The sequence below is a fragment of the Halichoeres trimaculatus genome, unplaced genomic scaffold (assembly GCF_033239565.1).
Source record: "Halichoeres trimaculatus isolate MK-OKI-2021-1 unplaced genomic scaffold, fHalTri1.1 fHalTri1_scaffold_2, whole genome shotgun sequence".
NCBI lineage: Eukaryota > Metazoa > Chordata > Actinopteri > Labriformes > Labridae > Halichoeres > Halichoeres trimaculatus.
The window spans coordinates 14647864-14669648 of NW_027437180.1; the positions used below are offsets into that span (position 1 = coordinate 14647864).

At 39.8% G+C, this 21785-nt stretch overlaps 2 protein-coding genes across 4 annotated transcripts; one reads left to right on the top strand and one right to left on the bottom strand.

Annotated features, from left to right (window-relative positions):
* Positions 1 to 512: 512 nt before the first annotated feature.
* On the bottom strand, positions 513 to 10955 carry LOC141785622 (neuronal acetylcholine receptor subunit beta-2-like). 3 transcript variants are annotated; one of them, XR_012597545.1, is made up of 9 exons: positions 10436 to 10955; positions 10207 to 10352; positions 8349 to 8393; positions 8146 to 8267; positions 7306 to 7832; positions 3985 to 4454; positions 1361 to 1506; positions 980 to 1096; positions 513 to 866 (listed from the first exon to the last, which is right to left on the bottom strand). XR_012597545.1 is itself a non-coding variant. In XM_074664069.1 (8 exons), the coding sequence occupies exons 1-8, from the start codon at positions 10479 to 10481 to the stop codon at positions 1081 to 1083; spliced, it is 1506 nt and encodes a 501-aa protein (XP_074520170.1). In that variant the 5' UTR covers positions 10482 to 10955; the 3' UTR covers positions 513 to 1080. The 3 variants fall into 3 exon arrangements, 2 of the variants coding, with proteins under 2 accessions (XP_074520170.1, XP_074520158.1); XM_074664069.1 differs by having other exon boundaries at positions 513 to 1096; positions 8146 to 8255; XM_074664057.1 differs by having other exon boundaries at positions 513 to 1096.
* Positions 10956 to 13024: 2069 nt separating this feature from the next.
* tmx2b (thioredoxin-related transmembrane protein 2b) lies at positions 13025 to 18081 on the top strand. The gene is made up of 8 exons (XM_074664081.1): positions 13025 to 13310; positions 14601 to 14661; positions 15408 to 15521; positions 15655 to 15731; positions 15820 to 15926; positions 16012 to 16077; positions 16258 to 16387; positions 16765 to 18081. The coding sequence occupies exons 1-8, from the start codon at positions 13122 to 13124 to the stop codon at positions 16942 to 16944; spliced, it is 924 nt and encodes a 307-aa protein (XP_074520182.1). The 5' UTR covers positions 13025 to 13121; the 3' UTR covers positions 16945 to 18081.
* The last annotated feature ends 3704 nt before the right edge of the window (positions 18082 to 21785 follow it).

Sequence of the window (21785 nt, forward strand, 5' to 3'; positions counted from 1 at the left end):
ACAGTCTGGTTTACCATTCTAATTACTTAAACAAGTCATTCTCAAAGGGTTAGGCGAAATGCTTTTCAAATCAAATATTTCTGTTTTTGTCAGTTTTAGGATTGACCTATTACAGTAATTCTTTGGCAGGGGGCCTCTTATCTCCAGTATATTCTGGGGGTTGCTGGCTAAAAAGTTTGGGATCCCTGACGTTAACAAACCTGTAAAACAAGAGACAAAGACAATTCTAGCTCTCCTTAGAGCCACAGAGAGGAGTTCTGTTTCACTAGTAGTAGTAGTAGTAGCAATCTTCTGTCGGGGCACATTTTCCTCTTCCATGATGGTTTGTCACTCCATAATAACTTTAACCAAAGAGCTCACTTACTGACATTCAACAGATGTTCAACTCTGAATTACACCAGATGAAGATGTAGTCCGTAGGACAGTGATCTGAGCATCAGTGTGTCATAAAAATACAAAGGCAATTTCAACTGCAAATTTATTTGAAGTTCAAGAAAACAGATTTACAGCTATAGAAACCAAAGGCAGTGTTTTCTGACTCTGAGTAAGCTCCAAAAAAATGCATTTCACAATATATTTCGCCTGTGAAATAACACAATAAATATCATGTTTGATTCTGTGTGTAACCTGTTCCTACTGTGAGTGAAATATGGCATGGCACGTAGAAAATTAAAAAAGCAAATGAAAGAGGTACAGAAAAAGAAACAGGCTTGAATACTTCTGTGAAGGTGTGTGATGGAGATGATTTGGAAATCTCTGAAGCAAAGAAAAAAAAGCAGTGTAAAAGAGATGACACTTTTGAATTATTACAGAGTAAAAAACTGTCAAATGGTCAAGAATCGTCAGTTAAATCAAGTTTCCCATGCCTGGAATGACAGAAAAGATTACATTTGAAGCCTCATCCGATAAAAAAAAAACATACAAAGCATGCAGTAAGATGCATCATTTCAGTGTTATTTTGTTTGTGTATAATACCCACCAGTAATAAAACATTAATGTAGCTGAAATTGTTTTTTACAGATGAATCCAAAGTTGGTGTGACTGAAAAACATTTGACTGTTGTCTTCTTAATCAGAGGTCCTAAAAGTCTCCATACCTGTGTCAAGAAAAACACAAATTTTGATGAAAGTTAAAGATTACTCAATTTACACTTTCAGTATTTTCAAAATAACTCTAATTTCTCTTTAACTTAACCAGAGGCTATAATGTATTCAGAACTGGTTTAGATTTAAGCAGATTACATGTTTCAGGCTCATGTGTTGTTGTGTATTAATTCTTAGCTGATAAAGCACAGATATGCAGGACATGAATCAGAATTCCTTCAGAAGTAAAAGGTCTGTGCTATCACTCTGTGACTCACTCTGTGTCGTCAGCGTTGGGTGTGTTGTAGCTCTGGAAAAGCGGCTGCGAGAAGAGCCCCAGAGTTCCCACCACAGAGACCAGGATGAAGATCCACAGGAACAGGCGGTCAATCACCATCGCAACATACTTCCAGTCCTCTATAATCTGAAAATAAACCAAGATAAGATACGACAAGATAGCTTTATTAATCCCAGATGGGGAAACTCATATGCCACTGTTCGCACCGTCCACTCATGTACACAATACAGTTCATGACATTAACCATAAATAAATACAAAGAACAAAGAACAAATGCCATGACCATGAAGGATGAATACAAAGTCAGTGGTTCACTAGCTGCCCTCAACACCTACACATGAAAAAACACAGGATGAGCAGCACCAGGAGAACAGACAGAAGCGCTAAAGTCATAAATGTTCATTTAGATAACAAACTGATGCCAGAAAAAAGGACCTTCTGCGTCGTTCAGTGGTGCACCTAGACATCACCAGACAATCACTACATAAACTTCTCAGCCTGTTGAAAATACTACCATGAGGATGGTCTTCAAGGAACTGTGCATTTTTCAATTAAGCCCCAATCCTCTTGTCATAGGTGAGCTTAGTTGAGTCTAGGGTACATCTAAGCACTGAACCTGCCTATTTTTTTAATCAATTTGTTGATTGTGTTTTTGTCCTCAACAAGTGTGAACTGCTGCCGGTTGTAAGGACTGTTAAAACCATGACAACATCTAACAGCACAACAACATGGAGGCATTGAAAACATGCTTGAGACTTTGTTTGATCAGAGGCGATGAAAGAATGAGGGTCGTAAACTTGACCAGAACATCATCATCATCATCATCTTCATCATCTTCTTCTTCTTCTGCCACTTATTGGGAGTCAGGTCATGGGGGCAGTAGCCTAAGCAGGGAAGCCCAAACTCCCTGCTCCCTAACTACTCCGTCCAGCTCTTCCGGGACTCCGAGACGTTCCAAGGCCAGCCCAGAGACGTAGTCTCCCCAGCGTGTCCTGGGTCTGCCCTGGGTCCCCTCCCGGGGGGGACTTGCCCTGAACACCTCACCAGGGAGGCATCCTCATCAGATGCCCAAGCCACCTCATCTGGCTCCTCCCAATGCGTAGGAGCAGTGGCTCTACTCCGAGCTCCTCCCGGATAGCCGAGCTTCTCACCCTCCCTTAGAGGGAGAGCCCAGCCACCCTATGGAGGAAGCTCATTTCGGCCGCTTGTACCCGCAATCTTGTTCTTTCGGTCACTACCCAAAGCTCATGACCATAGGTGAGGGTGGGAACGAAGATCGACCGATAAACAGAGAGCTTCGCCTCCCGGCTCAGCTCCCTCTTCACCACGACAGACCTGTGCAGAGTCCGCAATACTGCGGACGCCGAACCGATCCGCCTGTCTATCTCTCACTCCATCCTTCCCCGAGATACTCAAACTCCTCCACTTGGGGCATGATCTCCTCCTCGACCCGTAGAGGGCACTCCACCCTTTTCCGGCTGAGGACCATGGACTCGGATTTGGAGGTGCTGATTCTCAACCCAGCCACTTCACACTGGGCTGTGAACTGATCCAGAGAGAGTTGAGGGTCACGGCTTGTTGAAGCCAACAGGACCAACTCATCTGCAAAAAGCAGTGATCCAATCCTGAGGTCACCAAACCAGACCCCCTCGACACCCTGGCTGCGCCTAGAAATTCTGTCCATAAAAGTTATGAACAGAATCAGTGACAAAGGGCAGCCCTGGCAGAGTCCAAACCTCACTGGAAACAAGTCCGACTTACTGCCAGCAATGCTGACCAAGCTCTGGCACTGGTCGTACAGGGAACGGACGACTCGTAACAAGCAGCCCGACACCCCATACTCCCGGAGAATCCCCCACAGGACTCCCAGAGGGACACGGTCGAATGCTTTCTATAAGTCCACAAAACACATGTGGACAGGTTGGGCAAACTCCCATGCACCCTCAAGAACCCTGCTGAGGGTATAGAGCTGGTCCACATTTCCACGGCCAGGATGAAAACCACATTGCTCCTCCTGAATCTGCTGAGTATCTTATGGACCCTCCTCTCCAGTACCCCCGAATAGACCTATCCAGGGAGGCTGAGGAGTGTGATCCCCCTGTAGTTGGAACACACCCTCTGGTCCTCCTTCTTAAAAAGAGGGACCACCACCCCAGTCTGCCAATCCAGAGGCACTGCCCCGATGTCCAAATTTCTAAATATCAATATCCCTGCCTTATCCTCAAATCACCTTTAAGAATATACCTCTTTAGTTTAAGTTAAGACGCCCAGGGCCACAAATCTAAGGCTACAGCAGTAGCTTATCGTGTCAACAGAGGTTTGTTTTGTGCAGGAGGACACTTTGCTGATTTTTCTTTTTCAGAATATCTGACATTTTGAGAGTTTAACTAGGAAATTTGACATTTAAAAACTAGGTCATAAGCAAATACTCAGCTTTATCACACATTATATAATGACCACCTAATTTCTTGTGTAATTCTCATTGTTCCTGTTTCCTTTTCTCAATATCAACCTACACAATCTGTTTGTTCAAGGCTTCTTTCATCCATTGATCCTCCTTCCTCCACTTTAAACTTTCACTCAGCCATGGCTTTCGCTCCTCACCTTTTCATTATCATCCTCTGTCTTCATGTGTCCTGCAATGTATCTAACTCCATCCACAGCCTCCTCCAGATCTGCATCCCACTGAGCTGCCTTATGCCTCTGGGAGTCGGCATTCCCACCACCTTGGGTGTCACCAACCTTCCAGCAACACTTGGGTGCTAAGTCTTCATCCACATAGAAAGAGTTGGCGTCTGTGGGGATGTCACTGCGCCTGCTGTTGGAGTACTGCTTCTTTTCTCTGCCAGTGCGGGAAACATTTTTCTTGGCGGGCCTCTGCTGGGGTTTACAGCGGACTCTGACAGAGCCTGGACGCCTCATGAGGAGGCATGTGGGCAGGCTGGCTAAGAAAAGCTGCTTGACCCAGGTTGGCATGTGGTGGGTGGATGGGGAGCGATGGTACACATTGAGGACACAGACTGTGGTCACGATGGAGAAGGTGACCAGCACCATGGTGAACATCAAGTATTTACCTTGAATAATACAAAAGACAGGCAGAGAGAGAAAAAGAGCCGAGATGGTTAAGTATTTTAAACATCTTTTACACATCCTCCAAACCATCAGTAAAAAGCTGAGTTGTTAACTCACATTGGCAAACCCCTGGGTCCTGCTCACCCTGTCAGGGGTATCGATCCACCAGAACTACCTTGCTAACTGGAAACTTATTACAAGGGGTGGGAGAACATTTGAAGATCGATATAGTCATTTTTGGTTGAGAATTCTTTGTCTAAAATTCGTTTTTTGTTTTATTTTTATTTTATTTTATTTTTTTTTCAAATTTCGATTCTTCATTTTGGTGTTTTTTTATAAGCTGGATTGAAAAAAAGTTGCTCTCCTCTGGCCTCTTACTAAGCTTCTAAATACTCAAATATGCAACAACAGGCTGAGTTACTTTATGGTTATTATTTAGATCTCAAAAACTTGCGTGGCTATACAAATTTTTTTAGCAAGTTAGCTCATCAAAGTTGAAAATATTAAAAAAAAAAAGATGTCAACAAAAATACAAAGTGTAGTTTGAAATACTGCTTCCCATCAAATTGGAATAAAATAATTCTACCTTTTCTCATAAAACGATGACAATTTGCAAAGCTTGATCATAATTTAATTTTCACTTATGTGTTTAGAAAATACTGATGAATCATTATTTAAGAAGAAATACACTCCATACGTAAGGAATGAAGAAATCACGGTCATTTCATGAGAAGAGGTGGACTTCATTCCAACTTAATGGGCAACAGCGTACCTCTCCATAAAAAATGCAGAAACCATGGAAACCACTTTCCACCTCCCTCAGCCTCCCCCAGCTGTCACCTTCGCTGAGAGGCAGACCTAATGTTTAATCTAGCTTGTCCTCGTTCTTCATCCATCTCTGAAAATACTACCCACACTTTCTCTGCTATGATGTCCAACTTTAGGATAAATCCAGCGCCTTTGGTAGAAACAGCCAACAGGACATACATAAATAGAATACACAAGGGTACTAGGTTGAATGGCAGGTATGTTAGCTTGATGTTTTACTCGGTGTGCATCACATGATTGGACAAACTGTTGACCTGCAGCTGCCACACCTCCACAGTTTTTCACTAAAGTATTGAAGGCACTACTTGCAATGGGTGTATACAAGGTTTGTCAACAATTTTAACCCAGAATGTTTCTTCTGTACTCCAACTATAAGACCTCAACAGAGATTTTGATGCCTCCAACCTTCCTCTCTCTAGCAGAGCCTTGAAATCACAAAGACAAGACAATCCTACCAGAGACATATAAGCACCTGGACTGTGGCTTAGTTAGTGATGACAACACAGACACAACTCTTACTTCAGTCATACAGGAACCTCATATTCACACAAGTGGGTAAACAGCTGGTCTACTGCCCCATGGCCTTTGTAGAACCTTGTCTGTTTCTTCTTTATCTAGGATTCAGTGACCAACCTGAAACTCTTCTGTAACAAAGTTTTCTCAAGAGGCTGATTCCTAAAGTTCCCTTTTCAAAAAAACAGAAACCACCATTGCGGTCTGTCACCCCACAGGCATCATCAAAGACCTCCACTTGGCATTAAATTAGAAAGTCAACTCAGATCTGCGTGTCTTAATGATGACCAATATTTTCATAGATGAGCATTTGGTGAATCCATCTTACTCCACATACAGCATTATGCCGTTTTGATGTGATGTTTCAGAATCAGTGCTGGGCCCAGAGAACAAACTACAGCTTCCAAAAAGGCTAAGAAAAGCTGGTTTTCCATGAGGACCAGGCATGCTGCTGACATTGGTCAAGCCTGTAACTTTGACCCGAAATCTCAGTGTAACTTGTAGATCTCTGGATGCAGGTTTAACTTGCAGATAAATCCTTCACATGAAGACATTACGATTTCTAGTCATGTATTATTTGAATACAGCAATTGAGTTATGGTTCAACTGTACCAGTGCCCTTTTGTCCTGGTCAGCGTGTTATTAAAAAGCTCCTTTATACTCAAGTATCTCAGATTAATACATGGAGGTGATAAATGGATTTAACCCATAGACTGTAAAAAAAAAAATGGACATCATCTTGCTCGGCTCAAAGTGAGGTTGCCACTGCAAAATCTGCTCCCCCTGGTGACTGACTGCAGTATAGGTCAAAAAATCCTGCTCCCCAGTCATTCCAGATGGGCTGTGGTCAAACTTTAAAAAATAAATACACCTCTTAGATAGGATCGTAAAATATGTCAGGGAGGTAGAGTCAAGAAGTGATTAGACTCTTGAAAGAAAAAAAAATTATATTATTTTTGTCACCCAGCTCCACTCAGATTCTCCCAGTCTCCACTGCACAGACTCTGGCTGCAATTGCTACCAATGGTTGTGCCTGTAATGGGGGTATTTTGGCTTCAAAACTATACAATGGTAAATGGCAGAGCCACGCTGTCCACTCTATATACAGTCAATGGTTAACCAAGGTAAAACTGCCATCAATACCAGCCACTAAGACAGAGAGAGGCTGTAAGTCCAATTAGTGAAGAGTTCTTAGATTTAAAGGTTTAACAAGTAATGGAAACAACTTGACATTAAAGTAAAGGCTTATCTGCCCTGTTTTTGTCTATACACCCTTCTGTATGTCTTTCCCATCCTGTGAATTAAGATCATTGCATACATGGACAAATTAAATGGAGCACTGTTATCCCAATTAAAGAATAAACATGTAAAAACATGTAAAAACATGCTTAGCTTGTTCAAAGCTAGCTCAATTTTGATTTGGAATCCCAAACATACCTCAAGCATTAATTAATTAGTGCATGAGGTATGTAAGAAACATTTGGCTGAACACAGGTGTATGCAGGCACATACCTATAAGCGGTACTGCGAAGGAGGTGGGTGGCACTATCTTGGATATAAGCAGCAAGAACACAGTTAGTGCGAGCAGCACGGAGACACACAGCGTCATCTTCTCCCTGCAGTCTGATGGCAGGTAGAACCCCAGGATAGCCAGGGAAGTGATGAGCACACAGGGTATGATCATGTTGAGCGTGTAGAAGAGTGGTTTCCTCTGGATTACAAAGTCATAGGTTATATCCAGGTAGGTGATGTCATTGGGGTCTTCATTTTTGCGTGCTGGGAGTGAGACAATGTCCCACTCTCCGCTTGGTGTGAAGTCATCACGGCTGGCAAAGTCACTTGTGAGAGCTAAGTCCAGCTCTGTGTGGTCATAGGTCCAAGAGCGGAACTTAAGAGTACAGTTCTGTTTGTCGAAGGGGAAGTTCTCCACCTCAATAGCACAGGCGGACTTGTAGATGGCTGGAGGAAGCCAGAAGATGTCTCCGGTATAAGAGACCACAGCATTGCAATAGAAGGACACCTCGTAAACACCATCAGCACTGCAGAAGTAGATGTGTTAGTGCAATTTGAAGTCTACAATTACAAAAACCATTTAAAAGACATTTGAACACCTTAGACATTTAACATGATTAATCAAAGCTCTTCCATATGGTTACCTGGGATAATAACAAAACCCAAAAAATAAACTCAATTAATACTAATATCATAAATTTAAAATAATTATGCCGTATCACACTGTTGTAAAACTGATTCTATGAAAATTCAAGACTACCACAAGTGTATGCAAAGATACGCATCAGAGGAGTTTAAAGGAACTTTAACGTGTATCATTAATGAAATACGAGTACGTACTTGTTGTAGAGCACTATATCAGGCAGCCAGATGTGTTTGGATGGTATCCTAAGTTTCTTGATACCACTGTACTTGTCGGGCTCCCATCTCAACCTGTAGTCATTCCACTCCTGCAGATTGAGCTTTCATACAGTCTTTGTTGGCAACATCCATAAAATTTACTTGAAACACCGAGAGTAATCAACAGGAACGTTTGACTTTACCTGAAACAGCCACACGTTGGTCGTCATTATCTGTTCTCTCTCATTCTGCAAGAAAACAGACGTAAAAAAAAACTTGATGCGGATCTCTTCAAAAGAAGTAAACTTATTTGTTACATGGGAGTCCTCAGCATCCCATTAGTTTCATTTAAAAAAGAAAGAGATCTATCTGATAGATCACTCATTTTCAAAAAAACATCTTCACTGTTACTAAACCTAAATTATTTTTACAACAATTCCCCCACCTCTGCAGGAAGTTCTGCAGGACGGACACCAAACACATAACAATTTAAACAAACTCAAAATACAAAGTGGAATATCAACAAACATAATCTTTTGTGTAATATCTTATCTTTCATTCTATTTAATGCCCCCGCCAAGGAGGTTATGTTTTTGGGAGAGTTTGTCTGTGAACAACATAACTCAAAAAGTAACTAACGGATCTTGATGACATTTTCAGGAAATGTTCAAAATGAGATAAGGAAGAAGTGATCAAATTTTGGAGGTGATCTGGATCACCGTCTGGATCCAGGACTTTTCTAAAGGGTTTTTTATCATTGTGAGATAGGGCCGTTTTCACCATATGTGTATATAACTCCACAATAAATGATCAGATTGCTTTGCAAAACAAAACAAGACAAGGTCACCATAATTTCTGACAGATGTAAAAGTACGATCCAGATCCTGGCAATATTCTAGATACTAAGATCCAGAATATGAAATATGTACTGGGTCATCATAATTTTCAACACTGTCAGGTAACAAATTATCGTACAAACCTGCAACTAACACCAAATTGTATCAGACAGTCTGCTGAAAGGGAGTATAACATTAAAGTAGGACTAAAATGTTGCATGACAATCACAATATGCTTGGCAGAGGTCTGCACTCTCTGAGTGCTTTTCTAGTTAAATTCTGTCATAATGGGAAATGATATGACTCAGTTGCAACACTTTATGTATTAAATTAATTTGAACAATATTTTCACATATGCAATAATGGAATGCAAAATGTATTCATGTGTAACATTGTTAATATCTGACTCTTTCACATGTCTGTTCATTCACTCTTATTTACTCATCTGGACACTTCGTATTCTGTGTTCCCACTCTGACACTCTGTACTATCAATTAAGACAATTGCTTTTGTGTTTGTACAACATTGACCAACTTTTTATTTTGTACCCTGGCAAAACAATTTCCTTGGGGGTTTATAAAGTGTATCTTGTCTTATTCTGACACATCTTATGTTGGTGTTGTTGGACTGTGTGCATAACATCACTGCTCCAACAGTTTTTGGTGATACTTTAAATACTACAGTATTTTTTTTAAGCTCGGGCTCCATGGTGCACAGAATCTTCATCAAAAAAAAAAAAAAAATCTTTGCCCAGAAGTTTCTTATCAGCCCATTGACATTTAAGCAGCTGAAGAAAGGGAAAAATGATAAGAAATATGCAAACAGGCAGAGGGCCTGTGTGCAAATTCACTTTGGACTTCATGTTTAAAAAAAAAAAAATGAATTAAAGTATAAAAAGAGCTGAATTTTTGTTGACAAAATACAAATTCAAATTCAATTAAAAAAATTAATTCAATTAAAAAATAAATTCATTTTCAAAACATTAATTTTCAGTTACACTTCATGCTTTCCAAGTTCAATGTTTTAATTCAATTTCAGTTTCTGATGGCACAAATATAACCCCATAACCCAGGATCAGAAACATACATAGTAAGAACTCAGCTACACTCACACTGTCCCTTCTACAGTGTTGGTAATGTGGAGTTTGCATTTGAAACACTTAAATTGTGACAGGAGGATAAACTGATCTGTACAGAAGTGTTTTAATGTTGGTGATGTTACTTACTACACTGATGAGCTGAGATAGAGACACCTGTATGGAGATGGTGACCTGCTGGCTCTTGTTGACTGCAGGTCTGATCAGTTTGTTGTAGCGCTCTGGACCCAGAAGGTGGTTCACCAGCCGCTCCTCTGCATTCTCTGCCCAGCTGCCTGAGGAGCAATCACAAAATACAGGGAAAGATACACTGTATTATACAGCGTATTTCTGATGTTAAAGAAAGAAAGTAACCCACTTGATAGAGCGAAAAGAGAGATGAGCAGGACTGTGATGGTGATCATCTTCCTCCTGCTCTCCGTGCTCCAGCTGTCCCTGTCTCCGCGGCGTCTCCAAATGACGAAGTGCGTGATATTTGAAGTGATGAGCAATGAGCGTTAATCCCCTTTGGAGGCTTTTTCAACTCCTTTCTCTTCCCTCCTCCTCTGTTTCTCTCTTAATGCAGCGCACGCCTGCCTCAGTGTTCTGTCTTAAGAATTTCAGCTAAAATCACATTTCAGAAGAAGCTTGGCCAGTAAAAATAACAGATTAATCTCACAAAGTCATCATGTCAGTCCCTAATTCCCTTGTCTTCCGTTGAGATGCATTTAGTGCATTTTGACCCAATCATGCCGTGCGTTTTTGCGCCATCTGCAAAAATCGAGATTTTCAAAGTCCAGAGACACTGGTCCAGCGTCCGTCTGTATCAAAAATACTTTCAGATGAAGAGCCTGCAGGGTCCGCAGGATACAGAAGTTGGTGCAGAGTCAGACCATCTATGAGTCAGACCCAAGCAGGCAACTGCGGTCAAAGGGGTGCTCGGGGTAAATGCCCCCCACCTCCCTTGAAATGTGATTGGCCATCCCAGATGCCGCCTCTTAACCCTGAATTATAACTGGCTCTTTACAAATAAAAATGGACTAACCCTAACTATAAGCCCAAATCGCACACTTACAATGAATTAAGCCTCTGCAGCCTCTCTGTTTCTGAATTATTCCAATAATGATTTCAGTGGATGGGAATGCTATGAAGATGAGACAGTGCGCTGATTGGCTGCATCACTGCAAAAACTGTTCACTCCATGGACTTAGTCTCTGGGACATCACCCATTTATTTCTTAAGCAAAGTTTTGAAACCTATCATCAGCTGTTGCCTAATGGGAAAATCTGACTCAAACTTTGATGAAGCAAAGATGAGGTAAAGAGGCTGAGTTGAGGCAGGCTCGAGCCTCTTCTCTAACACAGGGCTTCATATTTGAAGACTTCAGTAAAGTTGTGTGGGGCTAAAGGTGCAGCTGCAACCTCCAGTCATGTAAAGGCTGTGCAGAAGCACCACAACCCACATACTCTCCCATTTAAAAGGGCCAATCAGCAGTTGTTGCTGTCACTTGAGTCATGGAAAATTCTGGTTACATGATTACTTACGTGTGTCAATGGATGGAGGGAAAAAGGTAACAGAGAGACGAAGGTTTTCAGGTTTCAAAAACATCTTAGCACATCTTAAAGTACGATACGGAGGAAAACACATTTGAATATTTTATTTTGCTTAAATAGTGTAATAAAAGCCATATAAACTCTGGTAGTGTTCTGTCCTCTTAAGGTTAAAATTTCAAACAAAAAAATGATTTTTTTTTCTAGATGCAAGATACAATAGGATATGGTGTTCTTTTAACAGTGTTTTACCACAGAAACAGAAGTAGAAGAATAACAGTAAAAAACACATATGATAAGAAAGTCAGAAAGCACTCTTTAGCAGAATTGGTGGTATATAGAATATACACTTCATGTACATACACAAGATAAAAATGTCTAAGCTTGAATTTAAAATGATAATTTCATGAGTTTCACTTAGTGTCTGCTGCCATCTGCTGGCAATTTTTAGTTGATACCTCATAAGTGAAGCAGACAGGAAGAAAGGACAGAAATCATGTTGCAAATTTGTAAAAAATAATCATATTAAAACTTTTTTCTTTTTGCACTTTGAAGGCTTCTTACAGTCAGCTTATGATCCACCTGTGCATAATGCAAATTTTTGTGACGTTACTCCTAGTTATAACAATTGTTCAGTAGTGTAAATGCTGTACCCAAGTCTTGATTGCAATATTTGTGTGCAGGATGAGGTTTTGGGGAACCCTAGTAACTGACAGTAAATCCACTTTTCCAGTATCTGTTGGTACAATTTTACAGTACAGGGACAGTGTCTTTCAGAGATACTACATACTGAGATGGAGTTTCTTGATGCATCCAATGCCACTATTAGCAGTTGAGAATTAAGCTATGATGAGTTACTGTCAGTGAGATTGATGACACAAAAAACAGGAAATGGAACAAAACAAGTTGCTATCTTTCATTTTAAGTCCTGGAACAATAACTAAGCAAATAAGTTTTCTAAATAGTGTGACAGACCAAAATTTATAACCTCTTTAACGAGATTGTCAAAACAAAATAAAGCATTCAGTAATGACCCATTATCTACCAAAACCACCAGTTAACACTTTCGTCCTGGTTGACCTCTAAAACTACATCCGCCCCTAGTAATTCAGGATTTCTAAACATTTCTGCTGAGTGCAAACTCCAACGCTGAACCATGAGCCCAACAATTAACAGGAAGTGTGTATATTTATCTTCGTATTAAAAGCGGGGTATGTGTAGATTGTAGTCTAGCTGATTTCATAAAATAAGTAACTTGTAAAATATTTACTAAAATATAATATAAACTCAAAGAATGCTTTCTGAGCTGACAAAATGCGAGTTACGATCGCACTTTTTATTAAAGTTATTTTATTTTGACAGTACAAACCGGAATGGGTATTATTCCTGCATCAAGCTAGTTAGCTTCATGCAGGCTAGCATCAGACATTCATTGTACGCTAACGGCTGCTTCTCTACGGGCTACCTCGACCTTTTCGGGGCGCCACACCTGTCGAATTTATAGTTATCTATAAGATGGCTCTTCTTACGCCGTTATTTGCTTTTCTTTATCACCTGCCGCAGGTGTACAAGTGGCTGCTGAAGCCTTATTACATCGCGTCTCTCTTCATGTCTGTAGCCTTTCTAGCTGTCCGCAAGACGCCTGGCATCTGCGACAATCTGTCCACGCAGCGAGAGGATGGCAACTCCTGCGACTTTGACTGGGTCTGTAGATTCATTTTTATAGATGGTCTTAATGATGAGTATTGACTTGTTTTCCAACAGCACTGGTGGACAACAACTCCTCGTTGGACAGGCTGAAAGCGAGGGTTAAGCGGCAGTGGGTAGAGTGATGGGCCAAACTACGTTCAAAAAAGCTGAAGATTTGTGTTGTATCTCTCTTTGGCAGATAAATTTACACCAGAAACCCCCAGATAAAACTGAGTAGTATTCATGAAGCCATTGCAAAATATTCGGCCAATATAAACTGGGTGAACATTTGTTTTGTGAAATGCAGAGATAGCTTGAAGCCCTGTCGCATTAGGCCAACCGTCTGCGGTGTAACGTAAGGCTAGCTACGGTTAGCAGGATAATTAAAGCAGCAGAGAGGGTCATAGAAGGTTAGATACTGAGCCGAACTTCACTACAGATCCCCAGTTAATTCGTTTAGGTTGTGTAACTCTAAAGTGCAAGTAAGAATCCACTGTGATAAACAACTTTTCCTTTAACGCACCTGTTAATGATGGAGTTTGGTATGACATTGTCACCAGTAACATTGGGATCTTTTAACAGTTTTTGAGATATATCTGTTAAGATTACTGAAAGAACTTTTTTTTTAAGTGTTTGTGTGTGAGTGTTTGCCTTTAAGGGGCTAAGCCAAAAAGAGAAAGAAAAATAACTGTTCAAACAAATCATACGGTTTAAAAATGAACTAAGGTATGAGAAATGAAAAACCACAGCATTCATAAAAGACAAACTATAAATGATACGAGTCAGTGAGTGTGCTTGTGGTGCATTGTGCCTGAAATAAACTGATAGATAAAAATTGAAGACATGCTCTATTTTTGTTTGTTCTGTAAACATAAGATACAGTCTCTGCAATTAAATTTGAACTTATATGTGCATATCAGTGCAAAACAGTATTTTCTGGTATTTTAATCTTTGTTAGTTCTTGTTCACGGTAAAAGCTCGTAGTTGTGTGTTTGTTTTGCAAACCTTAATGGTCACCATGCAAACTGTGTGGATGTGATGTAGAAATTAAATTAGAGTGTGAGATTCTGTCGATAGTTTAAGCTGACCACAGTAACATTCCCACAGATAATTTTCAGATCTAAAGCTCAATAGACTTTAAAAAAAGTAATACACTTCTGTTAGATGTTAAATTCTTTTAGAATGGCTGTCTGATGTTATGGTGTGGCATTACATGTTTTTGTGAATCCTGCAGGATTCACAAAAACATGTAATGCCACACCATACATGGGACTGAAAGGTTTTCTGTACTGTTTGTTTTCACAGAGAGAGGTGGAGATCCTCATGTTTCTCAGCGCCATCGTCATGATGAAGAACAGACGAGCCAGTGAGTATTGTGCTGCATTGGTATGGAATTCAAGTGCTAAATTGAAAATTTAGTTTGAAAAACAACAAACTCAGGGAGAGATTGTTAAAAGACACAGAAAAAAAATCCAGAAAAAAAAATCTGGAAGAAGTCCGACTGATGGAAAAAACACTTTTTTCATAATCCACATTTGATTTAAAATAAGTTAACGTATGCTTAAATGAATTTTGCTTGAATAGAAACAGTTGCATTAGGAGAAAAATTTTCTCAATCAGTCAAGCATCCAGGAATGTTGGTGTACTAAAGATTTTTCTCTTTTCCACATACTGTGTACACAAGTTTTACTAAATCAGTAGACACTGTTCGTATAGCTAGCAGTTTTGAAAACAGCCTATGACTTCCTGTTCTCTACCTGGTTTCTCTAGCAATCAAGCTGACCAAGCTTTGGAACTGTTCATTATCTTTTTTTATTTTATTTTATTTTTTTATTAAAAATTCTTAGATTTCACCTTGAACAAAAAAATACATTATTTCCCTTTTCCTCCCTTGAATCAGATATTTGCAACACCTACATGATGCACATAACTGTCAGTGTTGCACAGCTACAAAATGCACTGAGGCTAATTCATTCATTTCTAAACGCACTGCATTAAAAAAAAACTTACCTAAAAGAAACTGGATTCATTTCTTTCACTTTGCTTGATTTAATGTGTTTTAATGTAGTTTGAGGCCAACATAAGAAGCCTTTCTGTCTTTTTACATGTCAGTCACGGTGGAGCAACACGTGGGCAACATCATCCTGTTCAGCAAAGTGGCCAACGTCATCCTGTTCTTCAGGCTGGACATCAGGATGGGACTGCTCTACCTGACACTCTGCATCGGTGAGTCTGTCTTTTACTGTGCAATCAGAAAACACACTGATGATTCAAATCTGAACTGTTTGGATTATCACTGCACTCATTTAGTAAAGGGATTCCTGAGGTTGAACCTGCTTTTTGTGTGTGTGTTTAACAGTTTTCTTGATGACCTGCAAGCCTCCTCTTTACATGGGACCAGAGTACATCAAATACTTCAGCGATAAAACTATTGATGTGAGTCAAAGCCTTCATCTGTTTCTTCATTTTAACTGTTTTTTAAATATCATAAATCAGGAGTGTGTGTTTGTGTGTTCTGGTGCAGGACGAGCTGGACAGAGACAGTCGTGTGACATGGATCGTTGAGTTCTTCGCCAACTGGTCTCCAGAGTGTCAGTCCTTCGCTTCAGTCTACGCTGATCTCTCTCTAAAGTGAGACTCTCACCACTGAGTTAAAACCGTATGGTGTCCTCCTAATATCAAACAGGATTTATTTTTTTTGTTATTTGTGTTTCAGGTATAACTGTGCTGGCCTCAAGTTTGGCAAAGTGGACATTGGGCGTTATGGAGAAGTTTCAAAAAAGTAAATTCTGCTTTATTTTTTTATTATTTTTTATTTCATACAGCCACAATATACACAGATACACACTCTGCTTTCCATCAACATTTAAGGCAGCTTCACAACTTTTCAGGAATTGAGATTGTTAAATAAAAGCTTTCAATTAAAAAAAACACTAACGACAAAATTATTCCAATTTTTCAGGTACAAGGTTTCTACGTCCCCACTGTCCAAACAGCTCCCCTCCCTGGTGTTGTTTCAAGGAGGAAAGGAGGTGATGCGACGCCCTCAGGTGGACAAGAAGGGCAGAGCAGTGTCATGGAGCTTCACTGAGGTTAGACCTGAAAGTAAAAGTGGGAATATACTGATCCTGGGTTTTGGTATCAGTCAGATATAGATTCAGAAAGTAAGATCAGATGTCTGGGACAAAAGGCCAGCTCAAAGGGAAGATCTATTTAAATCAATTCTACCATGCATGTGTGATACATCAACACCAGTAGGTTGGTGCATGTTTGCCTGAAGGAAGAAATATACAGCAGTTTAGCAGATCGAGTCAACTTTGGTACTGCTGAGGTTCACAGTTAAATTGTAATATCTGTTAGTATTGAACATCTCCTCAGCACACATTCATGATGACATGGAATAACGCTAGAGTCAGTGTGAATATCTTTGCATTTCATTTTGGTTTACAAAGTTTCGTCTGTCCATCAGGAAAACATCATCCGAGAGTTTAACCTGAATGAACTCTACCAGAAATCCAAGAAGCTCAACAAAAACAAAGGAGATAAGATCAGCCAATCACAGTTCCCCCCGGTGCCTGAGGAGGAGGAGCCAGAGCAGCAGGGAGGCGACACCCAGGAGGAGGAGCCTGAGTCCAAGAAGGACAAATAAGGACGGTTTGTGTCTCTTAGCTTGGACTTCTTCTGGATGGAGAACGTGGCTTTCTGAAGTGTTAGGTTTGTTTGGGTGAGAGTGAGACTGGTGTCGATCAACCCTCCTTCTCCTCCTCTTCCTCTTCGTCCTGGGAGCTTTACAACCGAGGAAAGAAACAATCCACCTGTTTTATTAATCTCTTTTTTTTTTACTCCAGAGTCCTGGGTGTGTTTTCTTTGCCTGTTTGTACCCAGTGTCTTCATTTGAGCAGCTTGGACCTGGTGTAGTTTGAGAGACCACACTTTAGTTCCTCATCAAAGAATAAAATCAACCCTTCAGCTGAGGAGCAAACCAGTGATTTAGCAGCACGTTTTACTGTGGTCAGGCCTGGAAATGTGCAGTGCAGATTATTGACTGTATATCAAGATGGACGATGCCATAACCTCTCCAGAAGTGAAGCCAAAATACCCTCCACAGCAGGCACAGATATCTACAGACAGCTTCCCATTCTCATCTTGAAGATCATTCTCCTTCTCGAGCCTTTAATGTTTTTATTCATCCTGTCACTTCTACTCATGTCTCCTCCTCTCTTGTACAGGAGTCCAGCTTTATGCCCAAACTGCAGGTGTTCTGTGGGTGGAGCTCTGAATAGTTTGGCTTCACTTCTGAGCGGTCATGTTGTCCATCTTTTTACACAGTCTGTGGATCGATACGAAAAAGCCTGAGCAGATTATTCGGTCCTTAGACTATAAAAACATTGTTCCATTCCTTTCAGAGCAGACTGACAGCCATGACTCTGATCTCACTGTTAGCACAGCCAGGTGATAACCAGCTTCACAGAACACAAGTTTTATGATTTTCTCTGTGGTCTCAGGTTTTATTGAGCTGGCCTCCCCAAACAAAGCCTTGGTTTGTTTCCCAGTCCAGTCCTGTGAGTCGACACTGTACATTTCTGCTGATGAAAACTGTGAAGTCTGAGTGAGAGAAGGTTTTACTAATGAAACTGTAAGGGAGCAATGAATGTGACGTTACTTTAATGTTTTTGATTGAGATTATTTTATGCAACTAATTTAAATGAAAGTAGTTTTTATAATTATTCTATGATTAGCTGTTAGTTTATGTAAACAAAGTTATGACTCAGCGGTACACACACACCCACACATCTACACATCTACACATACACTTACACACAGATCTATAAATCCAAACAGTATTGTTCTGGGTTCAGAGAAACGAAGAGCCTGGGGCACAGAGGATCAAAAAATCAGATTTTTTTTTTGCAAGCAGATCAGTCAAGCCAAAAGTGTTCAGACCAAAGGCAGCGTAGAGATTTTTGCTGAGCCTGTAAAAATTAATGACAAGATGTGAATTTCCTGTGAGTGATAACACTTTTGCAAAATTTACAACATTAGTTTCTCAAACAGTATCGCTCTTAGGCTCATCCGCCTCAGTGTAACGTAATGTTTTCAGTAAAACTAAGACTCACCAGAAACGGATGAATGGGCACCCCAGGAGATGTGATTAATCTAAGACCCTTAATTCCTTTCAAATAACAAAGAAGTCAGTTTTACACTGCTTCATGCTGCTGTGGTCCAGATTGCATCCTCTGAGTAGCTTTTATTTACCTTAAAACTAAGACTCAATAGAAAGATACAAACCAGCACTACCAAGGATAACCAACAAACTGAACTCTAGTTCACTGCAATATTAAATGAATTAGTTCGTTTTTTCATGGGTTAATCCTGCTGGAGTTCACAGGGGTGCTGCTCCCCTTTGAGTTTATATTTACAGTGAAGCTGAGACTCACCAGAAGCTGGTGAAAGAGAGCATCTGTTCTGAAACAATTAGCAGTCACAGGGTTTCTGTCTGTAAAACTCTTCTCCTGAGCTGTAAAATACCAGTTTTTACCGTGGTAGATAATCTGGATCAAATCTGAAATTTTCTCTTTGCATTTGGTCTGAACACGTCTAATTTATGACTGGCTGGAAACAATGAGGTGAAGCTTTCTGCAGCTTTTCCTCTTAACTCACCTCAAGGGTTTTGTTGTGGTCATCACAGCTTGTTTCACAGCTACTGGCTGAAACAGGAGCTGTTACAAAAACATTGTACATATTGGTCATTTATTTAAAATAATAACAAAATAATGTTTAAAATGACTGAATTCCCCTTGAACTAATAATTGAAAAGAGTGTTTTTGGTTGATCATGAAAGAAACCAAACAGATTCTACATTCCTACAACAGAATTCCTTTGACAGATTTAAACACTCCTTTTGTTTCTTCATTTTTTCTTCATTTTTTTAATCCAGACATTTGCTCAAAGTGTAAAACTAGAATGCAAACTTTATGTTTTTCTTGTTTCTGTCCAGTCTGTAAAACGTTTTTTTATTCAGAAACAAACATTTAATTGATTGGGTTAAACTTTTTTGCTGCCTATTGTGAGAAACTGCTGAACAAACTTTTATTAGCATGATGATCTGAGTTTTTCAAACTCTGGTTCAAATAAAAGTCCCATTCCTTTGGTTTATTTTTGTTTAGTTTGTTTGCTCTGAAGCTCTTTTTTGGCTTATTTTAGATCTGTGTTAAAAGACATTTCATTTTGCAGTTTGTTCTTCTAATCCTTGTTTAGTTTCTAAAAATGTATTTTTATCTTGAGTATTGTACACTCTGGTCATTTTGTGTTTCCTATTACCTGCATTCCAAGGCTAGTTTGTTTATTTTTTCCTGTGACTGGAAAAATATCTGTTGACAACACCTCAGAGATTTTAGCCTGTTCTTGTTTTTCATGCAATAAAAATATGCACATGAAGCCTGTAAATTGTCTGAAACTGTGCGTGAATTATTGAAAGAAATTATGCTTTGGGACAGTTTTTTATTGGACTCTGTTCAACCGTCAGTGAAGTTGTTGCTGTTGAGGATTATGCTGCGTTTCATTTGTACTCGCGACTGGGAAGTAGAGAGTGGGAGTGACGTCATCACCAAGTTCAGCGTTCCAGTTGCCAAAGCGGAAGAACTTGTTCTAACAGCAGTATTTCTGTTTATAAACATTGAAAAAAACTATGAATATGGCTGATTTATTGTGACAAACACTAGTCAGAGATTCTAAAATCATAAAATAAAAGAGTTTAACAGGAGCTCATTTACTGGTTACACCCGAACTCGGAACTTCCTACTGGGATGTCGGGGGTGTGTGGGTGCTCCAACTTACAAGTCGGAACCTCCGATGTCGGGGGTCGTTCCAGCTGTGCATTCCGACTCGTACGTTGGAACTTTGGAGTACAAATGGAACCATAGACTGTATAAAACAAAAATGGAACGCAGCATAAGAGTTGGACTTTTCTATTTGGGTACAGTGACCTCAAGGACAGTTTCAGAACACTGCAGGAGGACTTTGGGCTGTTAGGAAGCCTGTTCATTTGTGGTAATGCAAACTAGAATCCCAACAGGTGAGTAAGACCTGCTTATTATATACACTGCTGCCAAAAACAAACAGGTAAAAAACTAACATTTTTTATTAAACCTGCTGTGAGAAACTTTGTGTTTGAATAAATGCCTCTTATCTTTTTCCCGATAATGTTGCTATCATTTAATACTTATCACCCACGAGAACATTTGCAGTGGAAAAAATAACAAAAGGCTGTTTTCTACCTTGTGCAGTCCTCAGTATTTCCTTCTGGTTGCTGTAACAGTCATTTCAGCACAGAGAAAATCATGTGGCTTGTGATTTTATTTGCTCTGAAATTATGTCAGTTTAAATCCCACCTCAGCGTGGTGCATTGTTCTCTTGCCGTTAAATTTCCTTTTAAGAGAAAATGAGAAATGTGAATTATTAACAGGTTCATAGGAGAAAAAAAATACCTCACAGAGAAATGTCAACAACCTCGGGCCAATGACTTGCATATATATGTAAATTTGAAAGAATGAGTAACATGCTGTAGTGACTGGCTGCCTAAGGGGCAGAGTTTGATGCATCAAGTGTGAAATAGTTCAAATGATCTCACTGGTAATCCAAACACAGTTTAGCATTTCTAACTTATCAAAGACAATGCTTCAACTTGAGACATTTGTGAGAGTTATAATTGGTGCATGAAACAGAATCATGAGTCTGAAAAAACAAAGTTTGTGAAAGCTCCTTTTAATTTAATCTTGAGCACCTTCAAATGAATTCAAATTTACATTTAAATGGAGACCAGAAAGAATTTCACATCTAGTTTACAGATTCAGTGCTGCGACAGAGGAAGAGGGCCACTGTGGGATGGATTCAAGTTCAATTTGTCACTTTTCTTCTTAAACTATTTTCAGTTCATTGCCACATGAACATTTTATGATCTGAACAGCCAAATTGTTTCTTTGTGTTGCAAATCTCATTACTGTGACTTCATCTTAAATTCAGGAGAAAGAACATAAATTGCAAAATGAGCTGTCATCAGAGGCAGCTTAGTCTGCAGACCCTGATTATTTTTTTTCTATTACAGATTTTCAGTTCAACGCCGTTTCAATCTTACGGTTTGCGTGTTTTGCAAGGATGCTACAGAAGGATCCTGATTTTCTGATCAGCTGTTCAGTAGCTCAGGTCACAGCTCCTCCACTAGTGTTGAGAAACAGGGCTGAAAATCACGTCTTCCTGCCCTTTTAATTTGCCTTAAGCCCTTTATAATGTGGCTGCTGTTGAAACAATGTCTAACGTTTAGGAGGAGATCATTTTGATTAATCTGCCCACAGCGGTCCTGTCACTCGTCATAGATTACAGAATATTTCCATGTGAAGTTTTTACAGACTACTAAAGTCATGAGTGGAGATAAAGTCTGACTGAAATAATCTGAGTTTTCCTAAATGCCGTAAATAAAAATGACTGGACTCT